General features: G+C 35.0%; 1 protein-coding gene across 1 annotated transcript in view; it reads right to left on the bottom strand.

Moving 5' to 3' along the window:
• Positions 1-1,367: 1,367 nt before the first annotated feature.
• The window catches only part of EVI5 (ecotropic viral integration site 5), a 240,691-nt gene continuing 222,070 nt past the window's right edge, over positions 1,368-19,988 (bottom strand). The window contains exon 20 of the mRNA XM_047086056.1: positions 1,368-5,634. Within this exon, the coding sequence (XP_046942012.1) occupies positions 5,323-5,634 (312 nt within the window). The 3' untranslated portion in view covers positions 1,368-5,322. The remainder of the gene's footprint in view (positions 5,635-19,988) is intronic.

Raw genomic sequence — 19,988 nt, 5'->3', positions numbered from 1 at the left:
TAATAATAATAAAAATAATAATGGTCATGTTGTTTCTACCTTTTGGCTATTGTGAATAATACTGTTATGAACACACTGGTGTACAAACATCTGTTTGAATCTCTATTTATTTATTTACATTTATTTTTGAGAAACAGTGAGACAAAGCATGAGCGGGGGAGGGGCAGAGAGAGAAGGAGACACAGAATCTGAAGCAGGCTCCAGGTTCTGAGCAAGCGGTCAGCACAGAGCCTGATGCGGGGCTCAAACCCACAAACTGTGAGATCATGACCTGAGCCTAAGTCAGACGCTCAACCGACTGAGCCACCCAGGCGCCCCATGAATCTCTTTAGTATATACCTAGAAGTGGAATTGCTGAATCATATGGTAACTCTGTTCAACTTTTCTGAGGAACTGCCAGAACTTTTCACAATGGCTGCACCACTTTACATTCCCAACAATGTATGAGTTCCAATTTTTCCATATCCTTGCCAACACTTTCAATTGCCATCCTAATAAGTGTGAACTGGCACCTTATGGCTCAGGTGTTACTTTTCATACTGACTACTACAAAGAGTCAAAATTTGCAATCTATCTTCAATAAATGTATATATTTTTAGTTTGGGTTCTACTGGTTGTTTTTTGACCCACTTCTAAATTTATACCACAGATCGTCAACCAGCGGTGATTTCCATTCTCACTCCTCCTTACAGGGCACATCGGCAACAACTGGAGACCTTTTGGGTTGTCACAACTGAAGGAGGGGTCGTTACTGGAAATCTAGTGGGTATAAGCCAAGGATGCTACTAGACATCCCTATGATGTACAGGACAGCTTCCTGCCACAATCTGGCCTCAAAAGTCAATAGTGTCAAGGTGGACAGACTCTGGATTATGACTATCTTGTCATATATCATATACCTTTATAAAGTGTCTTAAACCCTTTAGGAATAAAGCAGAATATATAGTGAACTACTGCTTCTGAACTAAATGATATTAACATTGTGATAAAGATGCAGAAAGCATAACTTTCTTTTCACAATAGCACATTCAAATTAGATATCTGAATATATTTATTAACTTAGTTGCTAATTAATCACCTAAAATGCAATGTGAGATGAAAATATCACTATTAATATTTTCAAACACCATGTTTCTTGAAGAAAGTAACAAATCTAGGTATGTTACCTTGCACTGAATTGAAAAATGTCATGTACCAGGCTCTGTGTTTGGCACTAATTATACATGGGTGGGCCAGGCAGATATGGTCCCTCTACCCACGGAACACAAACCTCATTAGTGAATATGTGATATTAAGCCACGCATTTTTTAACAGTGTTTTCATGTCTCTCCCCTTTTAGGTTGAATCGTTTAAGGAAACAGAAATTCTTATAAAATGAAAAACTTTAATAATTGTTTAAAGCAAAGGCACAAGTAAACATTTCAGGTTATCATACAATGTTATAAGAAATTCCAACAGTAAAATGAAAAACATTACAATTGTGCATCTCTATAGTATATCGAATGCATTATTCTATCATCTTTTCTTTGGAGTGAAAAGAAAGGATAGGTACGGTACATCAATGAAAATGTGATGTAAAAAGTTGGATATAAATAGCATCCACTCCACTTTTAACCAGGAATTTTAATTTCAGGAAAATGAATTCAATTAAAATTAATTAGTTTAAAAAACTGTTTTGTTAATGATAGAGCAGCAATAACTTTCAGGCTAAAGTACACTTTTAATAAAGTAAATCAACAATTTCATAAACCATTAGCTGTTGACGTCTGGTACTACGCAATAATCAAGCTGGCCACGAAAGGGCTTTACCAAAATACAATTCATATACTTATTTTACTTTAAATCTGAAAATTTTAATGTATTATGTAAAAGATAAAGGAGAATATGGAACCAATTCATTTATGATGTTAGAAATAAAATACTTTAAAAGGCCTAGACTTTGTTTTCAAAGGCACTATCTGGAGAGTAACAAGCTGCAAGCTCTGAGCTAAGACAAAGTTGGTTTTTTTTCTTCCAAACTAGCCTGCCAGTTAATTGAGACTTGATGTCTCAATTAATCATCAAACACTGAGTATGTAATATCCATTAGGGAAGAAATTGTGCAATGTTTTATCTTTGACTGCTTTTTTCGGGAAGAAAAATTTACCAATGATTTTTAAAAGGCTGTTGAAATATTTGCTTGATCTAAAAGTTCTGTTTCATCACCTCAATGCAATTTCCACTTTATTCAGATCACCTGTAGCCTCTACCTTTAGCGTTTCAACCTAGATAACAATGACATGAAGGTAGCTATCCTGAGAGAGTACTTTTTTGTGTGATTTGTTATTTTATTCATTTTTTCCTCCCTGAATATTCTTCAACTCTAGCTGTTTAACTGAGTAACATTTAAATGACACAAAGTACCAGAGACTAAATAAAATCTATCAAGAGACATTTTCCAATACCTCAGAAGTCTTAATTTGAATGTCAAATTAGGGCATAGTAACCTATTGCATCCAAAAAACCAGGAAGATTTTAAACCTTTCTAACGAGTATTTGAATCACAGCTCTTGCATGAGACGATTGTTGTTTCTGTTTTTTCATTGTCCAAATTATAAGAATATCAATGGATTAAGGTTTATTTACCATGATTCTTTTAAAACCTAATTCCTAACCAGAAAACAGTACTTAGAAAATGCTCTGAGAATATCTTTCAAATTTACCACAATTCTAGAAAGAGGTCCTTAAAGTCAAATTAAAACATTGACTCATTGAGGCATACCCTAAAGGTCAATACGCATGCTTGAAAGAACAGTGCTGGGATTCTGGAATTCTTCCCTGTCTTTCTCCAATTCCAAAGGTACAGACATCCTTCCAAAATTTTCGGTGGCATCAAAGACTTCATGATATAAAACAGCTGGAACATTTTCCATTTTGAATAGTTATGAGTTTAAGAATCACTAGGACATTTTAGGCTTCCAAACCATTAGTTCAACAGCAAAAGCAAATAGTTCAACCTTCTACTAAGACAAACTTAAGAATTAACCTACATTTTACAGTATCTAAACCAAGGGTCCACAGACTTTTTCTCTAAAGCGCCAGATAGTAGTTATTTTAGGCTGTTTGTGCCATACAGTCTCTGTTGAAACTACCCAAGCCTGCCATGGTAGCACAAAAGCAGCCATAGACTATATGTAAATGGATAAGCATGGAGGTAAGGTCCAAAAAATTTTGTGTATCAACACAATTTCATATGATTTTCATGTGACACAACGTTATTGTGTTTTTGATTTTTCTCCCCAAGTATTTAAAAATTAAAAACCACTCTTATTTTTGTGGGTCATGTAAAAACAGGAAGCTGGCTCAAATAGGCTCATGGGCTGTAGCTGCTGACCCTTGGTCTAGATCATTTAGATTTCTTAATGTGGGGGTCAAAGCAATCATGTAGCCATGACTCATCTCATTTTACCTGGGCATCAAGAGCCTCTAGGCTAACAGTACTGAACCCCAAAAGAGAATCCCAAAAGCACGGGTCAGATGATTCTAGTAACAGTATCTACACTCATAAGCTGTGTAGAGTTTATGAGTGTTGATACTAATATCTATACATAGATATAGATCTATATATATTCAGGAAACATTTCAATCACATTGTCAGAAAAGTAGAGAATTGAGAAATCCATTAGCTGAGGCTTTTCAGCTTGGTGTCAGACATATTGATTAACATTTTGGCTCTGCTACTTACTAATTTGTGACCACAGGTAAATTAATCACTAGAATTTAACCTGGTGATATGGACAAAACAGGCATATTTTCAAGCTTGTTTCTCAAGCCTACAAAAGGCTTGCTGGAAAAGCCTACTCCATGATATACCATAAGGCTTAACTCCTAGTTTTAGGTACAAAACTATTTTGTCTTTTCTATTCCATTCTGTCATATAAAATTTTTTCCTGCATGCAACATATTGTGCAAAGTTGCATCTCCATATATACAGAATTCTACTTTCTTCTTATCCTTGAAGGCCATTTTTTTCATAGGCTGCTGAAGAAAATGAGAGTGGAAAGCATCCAATCAACACATTCTTGTTATCTTTACACAATCTAAGTGTAATATGGTATTCCACCAATCTATCAATGACAGGCATTCAGATTTCTAGGAAAAAAGTCTAGACGATAAAAATGAAGAACTGGTAGGAAAGAATTCTTATGGCTTCATCTATGGATTAGTAACAAGAGAATCTGAAGATAATGCTTGTAGATTATTTGCAGATATAATTTTTGTGTATCTTGGACATCAGTCCATTGCTTAAATTATATTAAGTAGATATCAGCACTAAGTAATATGTGCTATAACCTCTTTAATCATGAAAAATTTATTAGTTATATACACATGAAGTAAAATATGTCACCAATAGTGTTTTTGAAGCAAGCATTAGTTAACTTATGAATCTGCTAGTGTTGAATACTAAGCAAAATACTAAAGCTATTAAAATATTAGTGTTTGGTTTCATTTTCAATTTTCTTTTAACCTATTATTTACAGAAGTCCTGTTAGAATGCTGAAGGCAGTCATTTTGCAACACATACATTCTCCATATAAAATGATGTTCAGTGCTGGGTGATACAGATTTATAAATATGGACAACACAATTTATTTGTAGTTAACCTACTACTCTGACCAGTAGGCAACGCATGGAAGCATCATATGCACATAAAAGTTAGAAATTAAAACAAAACTTAAAACTCTCAAGACAGATGACCATAATTTTGTGTTTGTAAAATTATATGGAAAAAAAGCCTTTGTGGTTGGGAGCTTTCAGTGGCCCACTACTAAAACAGTAACTTTAACTGGAAAAAAAAATTCCCCCAACACAAAAACACAAGATAAATTATATGTATATCCTGGTCAAATGTTTACAGACAGCTGCTATGAAAACAAATTGATAAACATAATAATTTGTTGAATGAGCGTGAAATATTGCACAAAAGCAGTTTTGTCTGAAGAAAATCCAATTTTCCATTGTTCTGAACTTGAAAATGCTTCCCACATATAGACATAATTGAATTTTCTAAATGAGAAACATTAATATTCAGTAATACTGTTAGAATCTTATTTTTCCCATTAACCATATTCCAGTCTACTTTATGGCAATGGTAAGTCAGTGGTGAAGATTTGGCAAAGATAAAAAGGCAGACTGTAAAATATATATATATATATATATATATATATATGTATGTATGTATGTATATACGTATGTACATATGAAACAGATGTGTTCCAAAAACCCTTAATCATATGATAACCGGTCCCTTAAAAAACCCCACAGTCTAGTTCACAGTGATGGTCAGACAGTGGTTGAGTACGACTCTTTTCTCGGGGACTGCTCCTTTCGAGCCACTTGGTTGCTGTCTCTGGTCTCCAGCACACTGTCTTCTGTTTCGCTTTCACTACCATCTGCCACAGCGGGGTCCAAAGACGTTGGGCCAGATTTTCCGTGCAAAGGAAAACCAACACCACTCTCCTGTAAAGAATTATCTATAAAATCTTCATCAGAGGAATGGAATGATTCATCATCTCCTATTAAATGGTTGACAATGTGGATTCCATCAAAAGGAGGCTGGCCTGAGAAGACCCTCTGTCCTTTTAGGCACCTGAGCTGTCAAAACAAAATCCAAGTTAATATTCTCAACTGGAGGAAACACAAACACCAAGAAAGCAAATGTTTCATGTTTAAAAGAGAAGATGCCTTGATTTCTTTTCCATTTATATATAAAATAGTTACTACTAATTTTTGAGTGCCTCCTATATGTTATGTAATGGGGATATAACTTATTTTAATTGAATGATCACAACAGTCCTATGTGCTAGATTTCATCATCCCCATTTAGAGATTAGGAAATGTAAACTCAGGTAGAATAACTTGCTGAGGACATATTTCAACAACTAACACAACATGGACAATCTTGTTACTGTCCCTGGATTATTTTGAGGTAAATCCCAGACATTCTGTCAGTTTACCTGTAAATATTTTAGCATGCATCTCTAGAAGATATGGACTTAAAGACCATACTCTGAACTATCATACACGCTGACTTTTGAGAGCATGACTCCATAATTCTGTTACAAAAGATGAAAATTTGCTATGAGTCTTCATCTTATTATAATATCCCAACGACAACCAAAGACTCACTCAGGGCAGGAATGCTTCGTCCCACTAGTTAGATTTCTCTCTGCATGGGAGGAATGCCAGTAATATATCATTTTGCCTTCTCTCCCCTACTCCTCCTTAGGGAGAAGGAGCAACTTCTCTCATGAGGCAAGAGGGGAGAAGAATGACATGTATTGCTCACCTATTTCTCTTCTCTTTCCACCTTCAGATCCAACTTTTGGCTATCCCAGGAGTTTCACACAGCCAGACCTTCACATGGGAAGGGCTGTGGATGTTATATGCTACCTGTTACTGGGTGGGAAAGTCTAATTCTAGAGCTCAGCAATGAAAAACCCATTGTTGCCATACTTCTAAACCACATTTTCCAAAACCAGCTTTATCAGGATTAGAAGTGATTTCTTTGTATTATCTCCCACTTCTTTGCCTAAGTTCTCACAAATTCCCAAATCCACAACCATGGATCCTACCATTTCTACTACCATATAATTGAGACATCAGCCCTGTTCTCAAAAGCTGAGGTTTTAAATATGAAATTTAATGCTGATATTGTCAGTTGTTTTATTTCTCCCACACACCATGCATTTTCTCCTACAATAGAGCAGAAGAGTTAAAAACAAAAACATTAAGAGAAAAAAACTATCAAAATCTACCTTGACTTGCAAGAATTTTTGCTGAAATACATCCCATGCCTTCTACCCTTACCATTACTATCAACCTTCAACTTTGTTTCTCAGGGACAATTTCCTGGTCACTCGCTATCTTTCAAATCTTAAGATAAAGCCTATGTGAAATATTCAGGAAATGTTACATATACTTTCAAAACTAACGGTTCTGAGAGTAAAGAGATTACAGCCTTGCCATAACACCTCCCAGCTTCCCCGACAGACTTCCAGGAAGAAGTGAAGAAACCTCAGCACTTCCCTGCTGGTGTGGGAACAATGGGAAACAAGAGGGATGCTGAGACTCAGTACAGCAATGTCTGCCTCAGGCAAACCTTCAACCACAAAGGAAGTCCTATGCCCTAAGTCAAGAGAACGAAATTACAGTGAGGTACAGTGTAATTTAAGTAATACCTTTTCCCCTGGCAGAGCAGAAAGTTTTTAGGGAAACTAAAAGTTTTAAGTTTTTAGGGAAAGGGCACAGAGCACCACAAAGACCTCCCCTTAATTGTGATACCCACTGCATTACTACAACTGCCACGTTCTGATGCAATATCCTATCACCATATTGCAACACATGATTTATAGCTCCAAGTGTTAAATTAAGTCAGTTAATCTCTTCCTTTCTTTTTTCCCAGACCCTTTTGAAGAAATAATATGGAACATGTGTCTTCCTTTTCCCTGGCTGTTACAAAAGGAGTGTGGCAGAGGAACCGCAACTTCCCAATTGTTTGGAAAGCCGTAGCTCTAACAAAATTTATTGCATTTAAAAAACTACAGCCTCATATCAGATGTAATAAGTGACCTCAAACATTATATAAAACTAACTCCAGGTTGAAGGGTTATTTCCTCAATGTCAAGGGGATGCAATTAAAGCTTCTTTACTTGAGAACTGCTAATAAAGAATAGCAACAGCATAAAGGAATTTTGGAGAGAAGAAAAAGGTGAAGGTAAGGGACTGTCTGGTAAAACTGAAGCTATCCCTTAGTTATATCCTGGACCTAGGAGTGTGCACACCGGTCCTGAGAGGGACAAGGCCTGTATAGGCCCTGAAAGTGGACATTTAGGCAAGAATTCCAGGGTACTGAGAACCCATAATGCACTCTCTAAGGGCCTGAACTTCAGGTCAGGATGTCCTGGGGGAATCCTCATCCCATGAAGAGAGGTTTGGCTGGAGGAAGGCCAGAGCTGGGCCTTCTAAAGTGTAAAATCTTGGGTGTCTGGATCTAAGAGCTGTACTGCTGATCCTTATCACAAGACTTTCAGAGCTAATTATATTTAAACAACAAAAACCAGACTATTAATCTTTTCAACCCCACTCCCCCCAAAAAACTTCCATGGATATTATTATTATTGGTATAAAATTAGATTAGCAAAGCTCAATATACAGTCCACTGATCATCTGCATCAGGATAACCAAGGGTGATTATTAAAAATGCAGAATCTCTCCCCAGATCTAAGGAATCAAAATTCTGAGAATGAAACATTTTTTACAAACATCTCAGAAGATCTTGATACCTCAGTTTGAGAATCACTGTGGTAGATCTTCTGCTCAAACCAAATGGGCCTGAGTGAGAAAGGAGATGATTTACCTGAAATGGAACTCTTAATTATTCACAATAAAAGACCTTCTAAACCATGAACAACTGCCTATGTGGGTGTGGTATATAGAAATGGACACCATCTTTCAGTAGTACAACCAAGCTGTTCTGAGCCAACTCCACTATGTGGTGGTTGAAACAAGAAGCTGTCTGTTTAGTTTATGTGCTGACAAAGTGAGCACAGAGCAGTTCACTTAAATGCCTTCTCCTGAAACTTTCTCCTGCTATAGGGTAAGGTTTGGCAGCGTATATGTTCAAAAGACCAGAATAATTCTGATGCACATCCCAGAGTGAGGACCACTACCTGATAGGCAGAGTTTTGCTTGGTTGGCTTTGCTTGCTCTTTTGGGTCAGATATGGGATGAGGAATCTGACAAAAGCTATGGACTCACTCTGTCTTGAAAAGTACACATACGTACTTTAGCATACCCTTCTGTGGCCCCTTGTCTTTTCTAATTTTTGGTTAAAGACTGTTGGAACATCATTATAAAACAACAAAACGTAACTTTATGAAATGCCAGTAACACACTCATATTGTGAAAAAGATTTAAAAAGTATTATTTTTCAAGGTGAAATTAGAAATAGGTTTCAAAGTCACTGAATGTGAACGGAAGTACTTTTGAGATTCACCAAGGAAATAGAAGCACCAGGAATCTTTGGAATTTTAAGCAAAGGGACTCTTCTCTGGTGATCTTAGGATTTCCCCCAGAGAAGGCTCTCAGCTAGATCACAGTCAATGAACCCTACCCAGGCATTCAGGACTTCCTGCCAGCTTAAGTTCTCCAGGCCTAGAATTTGAGCAGGGAGTCAAATGTTAGCAGGCATTTGGGGGGTGGGTGGGAGGGGAAGCATCTAAGAGATGCTGGGGGTAGGGGGAGAGGCAACTAGGAGGAAATAGACTATCTGGGGAAAAGAAAACTCTTTAAAAATCATTTATTTCCTCTGAAGAAACAGCTTCCATGTAAAACAACAACAACAACAACAAAAACAAAAAACAAAAAACAATCTCAGGATAGGCTAAAAAAAGAGAGGTTTCAGACATGTATTTCTCTGACCTGAAAGACATGAGCTTTGAGATTAAAAAAGCCTGTCAAGTATCCATCACAGTGGATAAAAGTACACTTATACCATGGTACCTCACAATGAGATTTCAGGACACTGGGAACAAAGAAAAGATAAAGCATCCAGCCAAAACAAAAACATTTTTTAATATAAAAGATTAAGAATCACAATGATATTAATTTCTCAACTGTAAAGACAGTAGAGCAGGTTCTTTATAATTCTAAGAAAAAATTTCCAATATGTATTTTACAAAATTGTAATTATCTTAAAAAATGTCTTAAATACTGGGAATAAGTTAGTGGACTCCTGTGTTGTCTTGTCATCACCTAGCTATTTGGAAGCAAACGAGAAAGGATTTTTATTTTTATATATTTTTTTCTTAATATCACATTTATTTTCAATAGTTTTTATTCTGCTACCAGGAATATTTGAGCATGCCTACTATATATAGCCTTGGCCAGCATGACCATTACACATTTTCCTCCATTATAAGAGGCACTATTATTGTCATTGTGTTTCTTTGACTACTGCTGGGATGGTTGAGATTCTCTTTTTCTTTTTATTCCAGTATAGTTAACATACACTGTTATGTTAGTTTAAGGTGTTAATATAGCGATTCAGCAATTCCATACATCACTCAGGGCTCATCACAATAAGCCCTTAATCTCCACTCCTCCATCCCCATCACCTCTTTTACCCATCCCCTAACCCACCTCTCCTCTGCTAACTATCAGTTTGGTCTGTATAGTTAAGAGTCTCTTGGTTTCTCTCTCTCTAGAAAAAGGATTTTTAAATAACTTTGGCCTACTGAACTAGAAGATGTTTTAGAAAAATATAATACATAATCTAATTCTGTCCTTCAGATTACTTTATTCTTACACATGAGTACATGTGAGTACACATGAGTACATAAAATAACAAGTTTACTGTGTAATAAAATGTTTCCTTCTAATGAATGCCTTCTAATTTCTGTAACATTTAAAAATAACTTGGGATTTTAGGCATTAAGTAGATTTGCCATTTGCCAAATATCAGCTAAAAGAACCAAAACCTACCACAAAGATGATGTGACAGACTATTCAACTCAGTGAGTCACTCTGGAGTCCTTACTTCTGTCAGAAAGTTGGTGATGTTAAGAGCATCCTTTGACTTCCTAATTCTTTAGACCAACAATTTATAAATTGTGTTATGTATAAGAACCACTTGGGAATATTATATTAAAAATGTGTAGATACTTGGGCCCTCTTCTCAGACACCTGGATTCAGCAGGTGGGGCTCTGGAGTCTGTATTTTAAACAAGTACCTCAGATAATTCTGAATAGGATGATCCATAGATCATATTTTGAGAGACACTGGTCTAAATGGATCATACTTAGGGATGTACTATATTAGAATCATGTTAAGAAAATCTGGTATGGATAAATTTGAACTTAATATGTTCTTATTAATTTATCACTGCCATCATCACAATGACCACTGTTGAATTTTAAAAATATGATGGCCTGATCTGGACACACAAACAAGTAGGGGGAAAAAAAAACAAATAAAAATACAAAGAACTATGAGGGTAGTAAATATTTTAAGATATGACACTTCACCATCTAGTTTCAAATCTGGTTCCCATGGGTGTTTCAGGGGATTCATCACTAAGGAACACCATCCAGTTGTAGACATCCCAACATCTCTGTCTATATTAAAGTGAGAGACCATGTGTGTTTATAAAACAGAGTCAGAACCTTCTCTTCTTTTCCTCCTATCAAATGTCAACCTTTAAGTTAAAATTTTATTCTGAGGATCAGCTTCATATCCAGGTGACAGACAATACCTTTTAAAGGATAATATGTCCAACCTTAGGAGTATAGTTCTAGCTTTACAGGCCTTGATAGAAAAAAATATTTCTTAATATAACTCAACAGTCATATGAGAGAAACACATATAGGTGACTGTATCTGTAGGAGGGCGTGAGGAAGCATTTTGTTACAATAAGATATAATTTGCAATCAGTGAGGACAATGCTACAATGATAAGATACCTCTAATACACTTTGATGTTTTTTTATCTAGATTAGTAATTTTAGGCTGATTTCTGCAACACAAAATTAACATTTTAAAATAAAGCTTAAATTTAAAGAATGTCTTTCTTTTTTAACAGAATCTATTTTTTTAAGTTTATTTTTATTTATTTCGAGACAGAGATAGAGAGCAAGTGAGGGAGGAGCAGAGAAAGAGGGAGACTGAATCCCAAGCAGGCTCTGCACTGTTAGCACAGAGCCTGATGTAGGGCTCAAACTCCCAAACTGTGAGATCATGACTTGAGCCTAAGTCCAGAGTCAGATGCTTAACTGACTGAGCCACCCAGGCACACCTAAAATTTAAAAAAATTCTGTTTGGAATTTCATGTATTAAAAATGATTAGGTACTACTGCCAATGTTTTCAAAAACATCCCCATGATTATCTTATCAGACCTTGGTACTACCACTGTTAGTCTACTGCTTCTTTTGGATCTAGGCTCTATCATCAGAACAGCAGAAAAGTTTTACTGTAATTGTGCTCCAGTTTTAGACAGGTCTCAAAGTCTGTATCCAGGGAAACTCAGGAGCTTTAACACACATGCAATGAAATATACCTTTAAGAGTGGAATCCTTTCCAGGTCTTTAAGTAGGGTCCTGATTTCTCTCTGAATACCTGAGTCTGTATCAATTATTTTTTCTGGTTAGAAAGTATCACATGGTATCACACATCAGAAAAGCCCCATTAGAGAGGTGAAGTATGTGCTCAAAGTATGGAGGCAACAGACAGCATAGTAGGTCTGAGGAACTGTTAAAGCAGTTTAATATTAGGCTCTTAGGGATGTGTGAAGATGGGGGATGTGACATACAGGAATCTTAAAGGCATATTGTTAAGTCAAAGAAGTCAATCTGAAAAGGCTACATTAGGGGCGCCTGGGTGGCTCAGTCGGTTAAGCGTCCAACTTCAGCTCAGGTCACGATCTCGCGGTCCGTGAGTTCGAGCCCCACGTCGGGCTCTGGGCTGATGGCTCAGAGCCTGGAGCCTGCTTCCGATTCTGTGTCTCCCTCTCTCTCTGCCCCTCCCCTGTTCATGCTCTGTCTCTCTCTGTCTCAAAAATAAATAAACGTTAAAAAAAATTAAAAAAAAAAGGCTACATTAGTGTATGATTCCACCTATATGACATTTTGAAAAAGGCAAAATTATCGAGACAGTACATAGATCAGTGGCTGCCAGAAGTTCAAAGGGAGGGAAGGAATGAATAGGTAGAGAACAAAGGGTTGTTAGGCAGTGCAACTATTTTGTATGACAGTGTAATGGCAGACACGTATCATTAAACATTTGTAAAAACCCACAGAATGTACAGTCCAAACAGTGAACCCTAATGTAAATATGGACTTCAGGAATGTATCAATATTGGCTTATCAGTTATAACTTATATATGACACTAGCACAAGATGTTAATATCAGAGGAAACCAAGGGAACCCATTGAAGGAGAATATTCCTGCATTTTCTGGTCAATTTTTCTGTAAACCTAAGACTGTCTTCCATAATGAAGTCTATCAATTAAAAAAACTAGATGTTCTGTGATTTTTTTTGTGGCCACTATACTATAATATCTAAACTGCTTGAGAAAACTCTGAGACTATGTCTGTTCCAAGAAAATGTTTAGGCTCATGTTGTGTGTGTGTGTGTGTGTGTGTGTGTGTGTGTGTTTGCTTTGTTTGTTTTTAAAGATTTTATATTTAGGTAATCTCTATACCCAGTGTGGGACTTGAACTCACAACCCTGAGATCAAGATTTGCATGCCTTACCAACTGAGTCAGCCAGGCTCCCCTAGACTTTTTTTTTTTTTAAAGATAAAACACAGTAAAGCACATGGATTTTAAGTGTACAGGTTGATAAATTTTTACTTATGTCTATGCCCATATAACTACCACCCAGATCAAGATATAAAACATTTCCAGTACCCCAGGAGGCCCCCTTGTGTCCTCTCCTCACCTGGGGATTACCTTCAAAGGTAACCACTATTCTGACATCTATCACCAAAGAATAGTTTTGCCTGTTCTCGGACCTAATATAAAGAATCATATGGTATATAATCATTCGTGTCTGGTTCCTGTTACTCAACATTATGTCTGTGAGATTCACCCATGATGGCATGGATAGCAAAGTTCATTCTTTTTCATAATATTCCATTATGTAAATATGTCACAATTTATTTATTCATCTTATGTTAATGGCCACTTGTGCTGTTTCCAGCCTATTACATATAATGCTGCTATGAATATTCTTATGTTTTTTTTGATGAACATAAGCACTCATTTCTCTTGAGTATATACCCAGGAGTATAACTGCTGGGTCATAGAGAATATGTGCATTAAGCTTTAGTAGATATTTCCAAACTATTTTTTAAAGTGTTGTAACATAAGCTCTTTAATTTCTGCAAGAGAACTTTGCCTTACTTTCTGCCAGGTTGGTTGTCAAAGCAAATTAATGGCCCCTTAACTGATCATATTGAATAACTTCATTATAGATTCTTAGTAGTGGTGGTACAAGTTAGTAAAAGCACTTCTGAAAATGGTTTGACAGTATTTACTAAAGTTGAACATAGGTACATATCCTATACCTAGAATAGCTAAAATTACAGTTTGCTTGGCACAGTCCTAGATTATACCTGCTGCCACAATGTAATTATTACTGGTATCCTATCTTCATTCTCAAAAGTGTCCTGGTTTTAACAATAAATTGTAACAGTCACCCAGCAATCCCATTCCTAAGCGTATGAACAACAGAAACAAGTATAATACAGACTTGTAATAGGGTTCATGGCAATTTTATTCATAATAATACCCAATGGAAATAACCCAAATGTTTATAAACAATAGTATGATTAAATAAATTATGGTATATTCATACAATGAGACACTATACAGCAACAAAAATTAACAGATTACTGCTGCAGGGAACAACATGGATAAAGCTCACACTGTTTAGCAAAAGAAGCCAAACACAAACAAATGCATTCTGTGTGATTTCATTAGTATAAGGTCAAAAACTAGTCAGTAAGTGGGAAGAATGACAAGAAGACTTCTGAAATGCTGGCATGTTCTAGTTCTTGATCTAGGTGGTAGTTAAATGGGCACATTCATTTTTGTGATAATTTATCAAGCTAGACACTCATGATTTGTATATTTTTCTGTATATATCTTATATTTAAAGAAAAATATCTATTAAATAAAAGCCTAAGAAATAATATCTATGGAAGACTGCTGGAAAGGCATATAATTGTCACTAGTATTTCTGAATTCTATTTTGGGATCTCACCAATCACTAATTATGTATTTGAACTCCACTGCTTTAGTCCATTATACAACTGCTCTTACTTAGATGTTAGGCCATTAGCCTAACACCTTCCTATTCAGTTCATTTTTCTACCCCAATGGCAGACCAGTAAAAGAAATGTATTTCAAAGTTAAGAAAGAGGAAGAGAAGAATTGGTTTGGTTTTGTCTTACTAAAACCATGAATCTTCAGTACGTTATGTTCCCTGCTTTGTACTAGCTACCAAATATGTGGCTCACATTGATACCATATGCATTTCTGTGTGCTAATAGGAATGTTGATTTTACTAGATTTTGCTTTAGAACTAATTTTTTTTTAACTATCAGAGTGAAGCATCCGATACTGCCATTTTTGTAAATGAAAGTCAAGTATCAGCAATTTAATTTGGTTTGATTAACCTAATATCCAGTTATTTCTGTATTATGTATATTCATGCAAACTGCCTCAAAATCTTTGGGGGAACAAAGCATTGTCCATGGTAAATACTAAATTTCTTAGTTTCAATTATTTGTTTAGTTGTATTCTATATTTTATTTTTTTTAATAGTTTAGTTGTATTCTAAGCATAAGGTCATCATGTGGTGAGCACAGCATAATGCATACAGAAGATGAATCACCATGCTGTACACCTGAAACTAGTGTAACATTGTGTATCAACTATACCCAAATTAAAAGCAAAGCAAAACAAAACAATATTTGTGGTAGATAATACAGGTGAACGGTTTCATGACCATTCATGAAAGAAAAGAGTTCCTAGATAGGCCACAGGCTGCACTAAGCATAAAGACAGAAAAAATAAATCAAGCCTTATTAAAATGAAGAACTTCTCTTCATCAAGGACACCTTCAAGAGAGTAAGATGTCAAGAACAGAATGGGATTAATACTAGCCATATTTATCACTAAAAAGCTTTATGTAGGATACATAACTAATTCTCATATGTTAATAATAATCATAAAAAGACAATCTGAAAAAACAGGCAAAAGTTCTGACTAGCTAATTCACACAAAAGATAGCCAAATGGCCAACAAATACATGAAAAGGTGCACAACATCACTATTCATCAGGAAATGCAAACTGAAATCACAACATGATATGTATACATAATGACTAAAATAAACCACTGACAATATCAAGTGCTGGTGAAAATGAAGAGCAACTGCTGTGTACGTAAGCTTTTACAACTTAAAAAAACTCTGGTATTATCTCCTAAGAAATGGACTTACACATCCTCTATGATGTCCACTCTTAAGTAAAGACCCAACAGAAATACCTAAAAATGTTTATCATGTAAAAGAATGTTTACAGCAGCATTATTTGGTAGTTCCATGGACTGGAAACAGCACAAATGTGCATTAATAATAAAAAAAATGGGTTATTTATTTTTATAATGGGATGCTATACAAAAATAAAAATGAACTATAGCCACATTAAAATAAATTACAAACACAAGTAGCCTAATATTAAAGAGTATATTCTGTATGATTCTCTTTAAATAGTTAAAAAAAAAAAGTTCAAAAACAAAAAAAATTTTAAAGTTCAGCGATAGGTAACACAAAGTTCATTAAACTTACTCTCCCTGCATTTGTCAATGTTTGAACATTTCCATGATTAAAACACGTTAAAAAAAAGTTCATCAATAAAACCTTTCAAAAACTGCTTCCAAATTCATTTGTAGCTTTTTTTTTTTTTTTTAAATTTTAGAGAGGAGAGAGAGAGAGATAAAGAACAAGCACATCCCTGTGCATGTGTGAGCCAAGGAAGAGCGAGGGGAGAGGGAAACAGAATCTTAAGCAGGCTCCATGCTCAGCGAAGAGCCCCAAGTGGGGCTTGATCCCATGACCCTGGGATCATGACCTGAGATGGAATCAAGAGCCTGACACTCAGCCTACTGAACCACCCAGGTGCCCATGTAGCTGACCATTTTGATAAGCAGTTATACTCACCATAACAAAACCTCCAAATAACCCAATGACAAAAAACAAAAAAATAAAAACTGCTTCCTTTACATTTAAAAGTATTTCTTTTTTGCTTTCCGGTATTATTTTGATATTAATAGTTTAAAATATTACCATTTTTATAACATATTTGATGCAACAGGTATATATATTTGAGTGTGTTATTTACAGATTAAGTTTTTTCCAAGTTACAATTAAGTATTTAAAATTAGCAGTGTCCGGAAAAATACGAAACAAAAGGTTGCTGTACATATATTCTACCTCTTCTGTTAGCCTTTGATGATGGAGACGATTTCCTAATCATTTTTGTATTCGAGAACTCAGCATTCTGACTTGACAAGAGTGGGCACATAAGAAATATAAATGAACTACACTAAAAAGATGGCTGGATTCTTGAGAAAGTTCTTACATACTAATTATTCATCCCATCCTTTGTGAATGAGATTATTAATAAGCAGACCGAGGGGTGTGTCAATATACAAAGACCCCAATAATGTACTGTTTCTTACCTGATATGGACTGCTTCATCATGTTATGCATGAAGAGACAGAGTAAAAAAATAAAAACATGTAGAATTCATTTAAATAATACTTAAGACATTATGACATACTCATTACAACTTAAAAAGCTAACAAAATCTTAACCTCTCACTAGCTTCAAAGAGATAGAATTTTAAGATTTCTCTGCATGTATTCAACAATGCTGACCCAAAGAAAGTATATAGCAATTAGAAAAAGAAAGTGGTAAGATATTATACAACTTATGAAGAATACAGCATAAGATGCTGTATAGCTAATAAGAAAACAGGAAACTGTCATGTTCATAGTCTGATGAATGTAGGTTTTGACAGGAAACAGCAGAGTTTCTAACTGCATGATCGTAAAAATTCAAACACTAAAAAAGAATATTAAGAACTACTATAGCTATTTCACATAAAGACTATCAGTAAAATTTGAAAGCGAAGAGAAGAACCTGCAGGAATGAATACCCTGAAGGCCCAAAGGACTTCAATAATCATTAAGGAAACACAAGTATTAAAAGAATTTCTCATTAGTCTACTTCATTAGCTAAACTTTCACAGGTTAAGATAGAAGTTTCTTTTGTAAAACAGAGAAGTGTCATTGCTTTAGAGATCTGTAGCCTTTAAATATAACTTCCTAATAAATAATAGAGAAATCTGTGCTGAGAAATCTGATCACCTGGGTTAGTGTCCATGTGGACAGAGGACACATGTTCTTTGTGTGTTTGCTTGCTTTCAGTAATTACACTGGTAGCTTCTAAAAGTTTGGGTTGACTTTTACAGTTGATTTTAAAGAGACACCATAGTTTATCCTTTCTCAATTTTAATGTGTAGGAGTAAGAGAATTAATAATAAACCCTTATATTTATATGAGGTTTTACAGTTAAAAGTGCTTCCATGCATATTATTTCAGGTCAAAAAAACTTTCCCCCGTGTGTGACTGGAGGCTGAATTGTACAGACAACTACCACTTTTTGAGATTCAAAAGAATAAGAAAGGCTGTACTGAGTGTTCTGAAAGACAATCAGTCCACAACAAAGTGGAAAAAAGTCATCCACACACCAAAAAAAACCCCTAACCAAATGAACTTTGATCACTACTAGACAGGGTTTAAACCATTTAAGTGAGTCATGTGATACCAAGTGAACTGCAAAACAGATGCAGTAAGTTTCCAAGACTGAGTCATATCAGATTATAAAAGCTCCTATTTGTACATTTGGGTTTATATAATCAATCTTTGTAAAACATTGAGCTATTGCTGTTACAGTTAATGTAACATTTCTGCAAGTGATGTATAAGATATACAATTTTAAATAACTATAAATTATTCTTTCTATGAGAAGATGGACATAAAGTTCAATAATCACAAAGATTTCTATTTCTAAGTTCTAGAGGCTTTACTTTTTTACTCCAAAGTTTAATCAGTAATTTTGTTGAAATCCTTATATAATATTTTAATAGTTTAAGTTTTCAAAATGTAAAAGGGGAATGATGTGCTAAATTAATTCTCAATTATCAGCTTCTTTCAAAAATGAATTGTACATATGACAAAGATTAAAACTAGCCATAAGCACACAAACCAAAAGATTTCCAGTGAATCAGAACAGGAAACCAATAAAAGTGATCAATTGGAGGTCATGACTTTTTGATCATTGTACTACATAGGCAAGAGGAAAAATTCAGACCCACAGTACTTAAAAGTAGATTAAGTTTAAAATTCAAGAGTTGTATTGAAATAATACAAAACAGACAATGCTGAAAATTGTTTTGGCTTTATGCTGAGTAAATTACTTTTAAATACCAGATAAAACACTTAAAGTTAAAAAAAAACATAGAGTCTGTGTTAAATATATAAAATGCAATAGTTAAAACTCATTCTTTCAGAAGCAAAGAAAAAAAATGTACCCACAATAATAAGTGAAAAAGGTGGAAAGCAAAGTTTGGCACTGAAGAAAATTATATTCTGCATTTGTTACCAGAGAAGGAGAGAGGGAGAAGAAACAGGTCATTTACAAAGAACGCTTAGTCTCTGTATACTGTATACTTAGATTTATCCAGTATACTATGGCAAACAAAATGAAACTGCATTGCCCTCTTCCTGGCAGCTGACACATCTTGATAAAACTGAAACCATTAACATTATTTAGAAGGTACTCTAATGTCAATGGTGATGAGGTTAGGAATATATGAACTTCTATGTAAATTTATGACCAATTACAGGAAATAAATCACTTCACACTTGTTTCACTCTGTACTTTTAAAGCTACATCAAAGTACCACGTACATTTCATTTGATTTAACCTTCAGCTGAAGTACTAAAAAAATTCAAATATTTAGCAAAACATCCTCACGAAAATGAAGTACTTCTTTTCTATCTGGACTGAACAGTTAAGAGGAATCATTCTTCTCTAAAGCTAAATCATAGGTTTTATCAGTCTATCTAATCATTTACCCAAATTTTAAATCATTTATCTGATAAGGGACTTGTATCTAAAATATATAAAGAATTCTTACAACTCAATTATAAAAAGACAACCCAATTATAAAATGGGCACAGGGTCTGGGTAAATATTTCTGTAAAGAAGTTACAGATGGGCAATAAGCAAATGACAAGATGCCCAATATCATTAGCCACCAGGAAAATACAAAACAAAACCAAAATGAGAGGACATTCATATTTACTAGGATGGC

This window comes from Lynx rufus, unplaced genomic scaffold (genome assembly GCF_022079265.1).
Source record: "Lynx rufus isolate CCGP_SWC_20201006 ecotype Redwood Valley unplaced genomic scaffold, mLynRuf1.p SCAF_2, whole genome shotgun sequence".
NCBI lineage: Eukaryota > Metazoa > Chordata > Mammalia > Carnivora > Felidae > Lynx > Lynx rufus.
The sequence above is the reverse complement of the archived record's forward strand: the minus strand, read 5'-3'. Positions and strand labels throughout refer to the sequence as shown.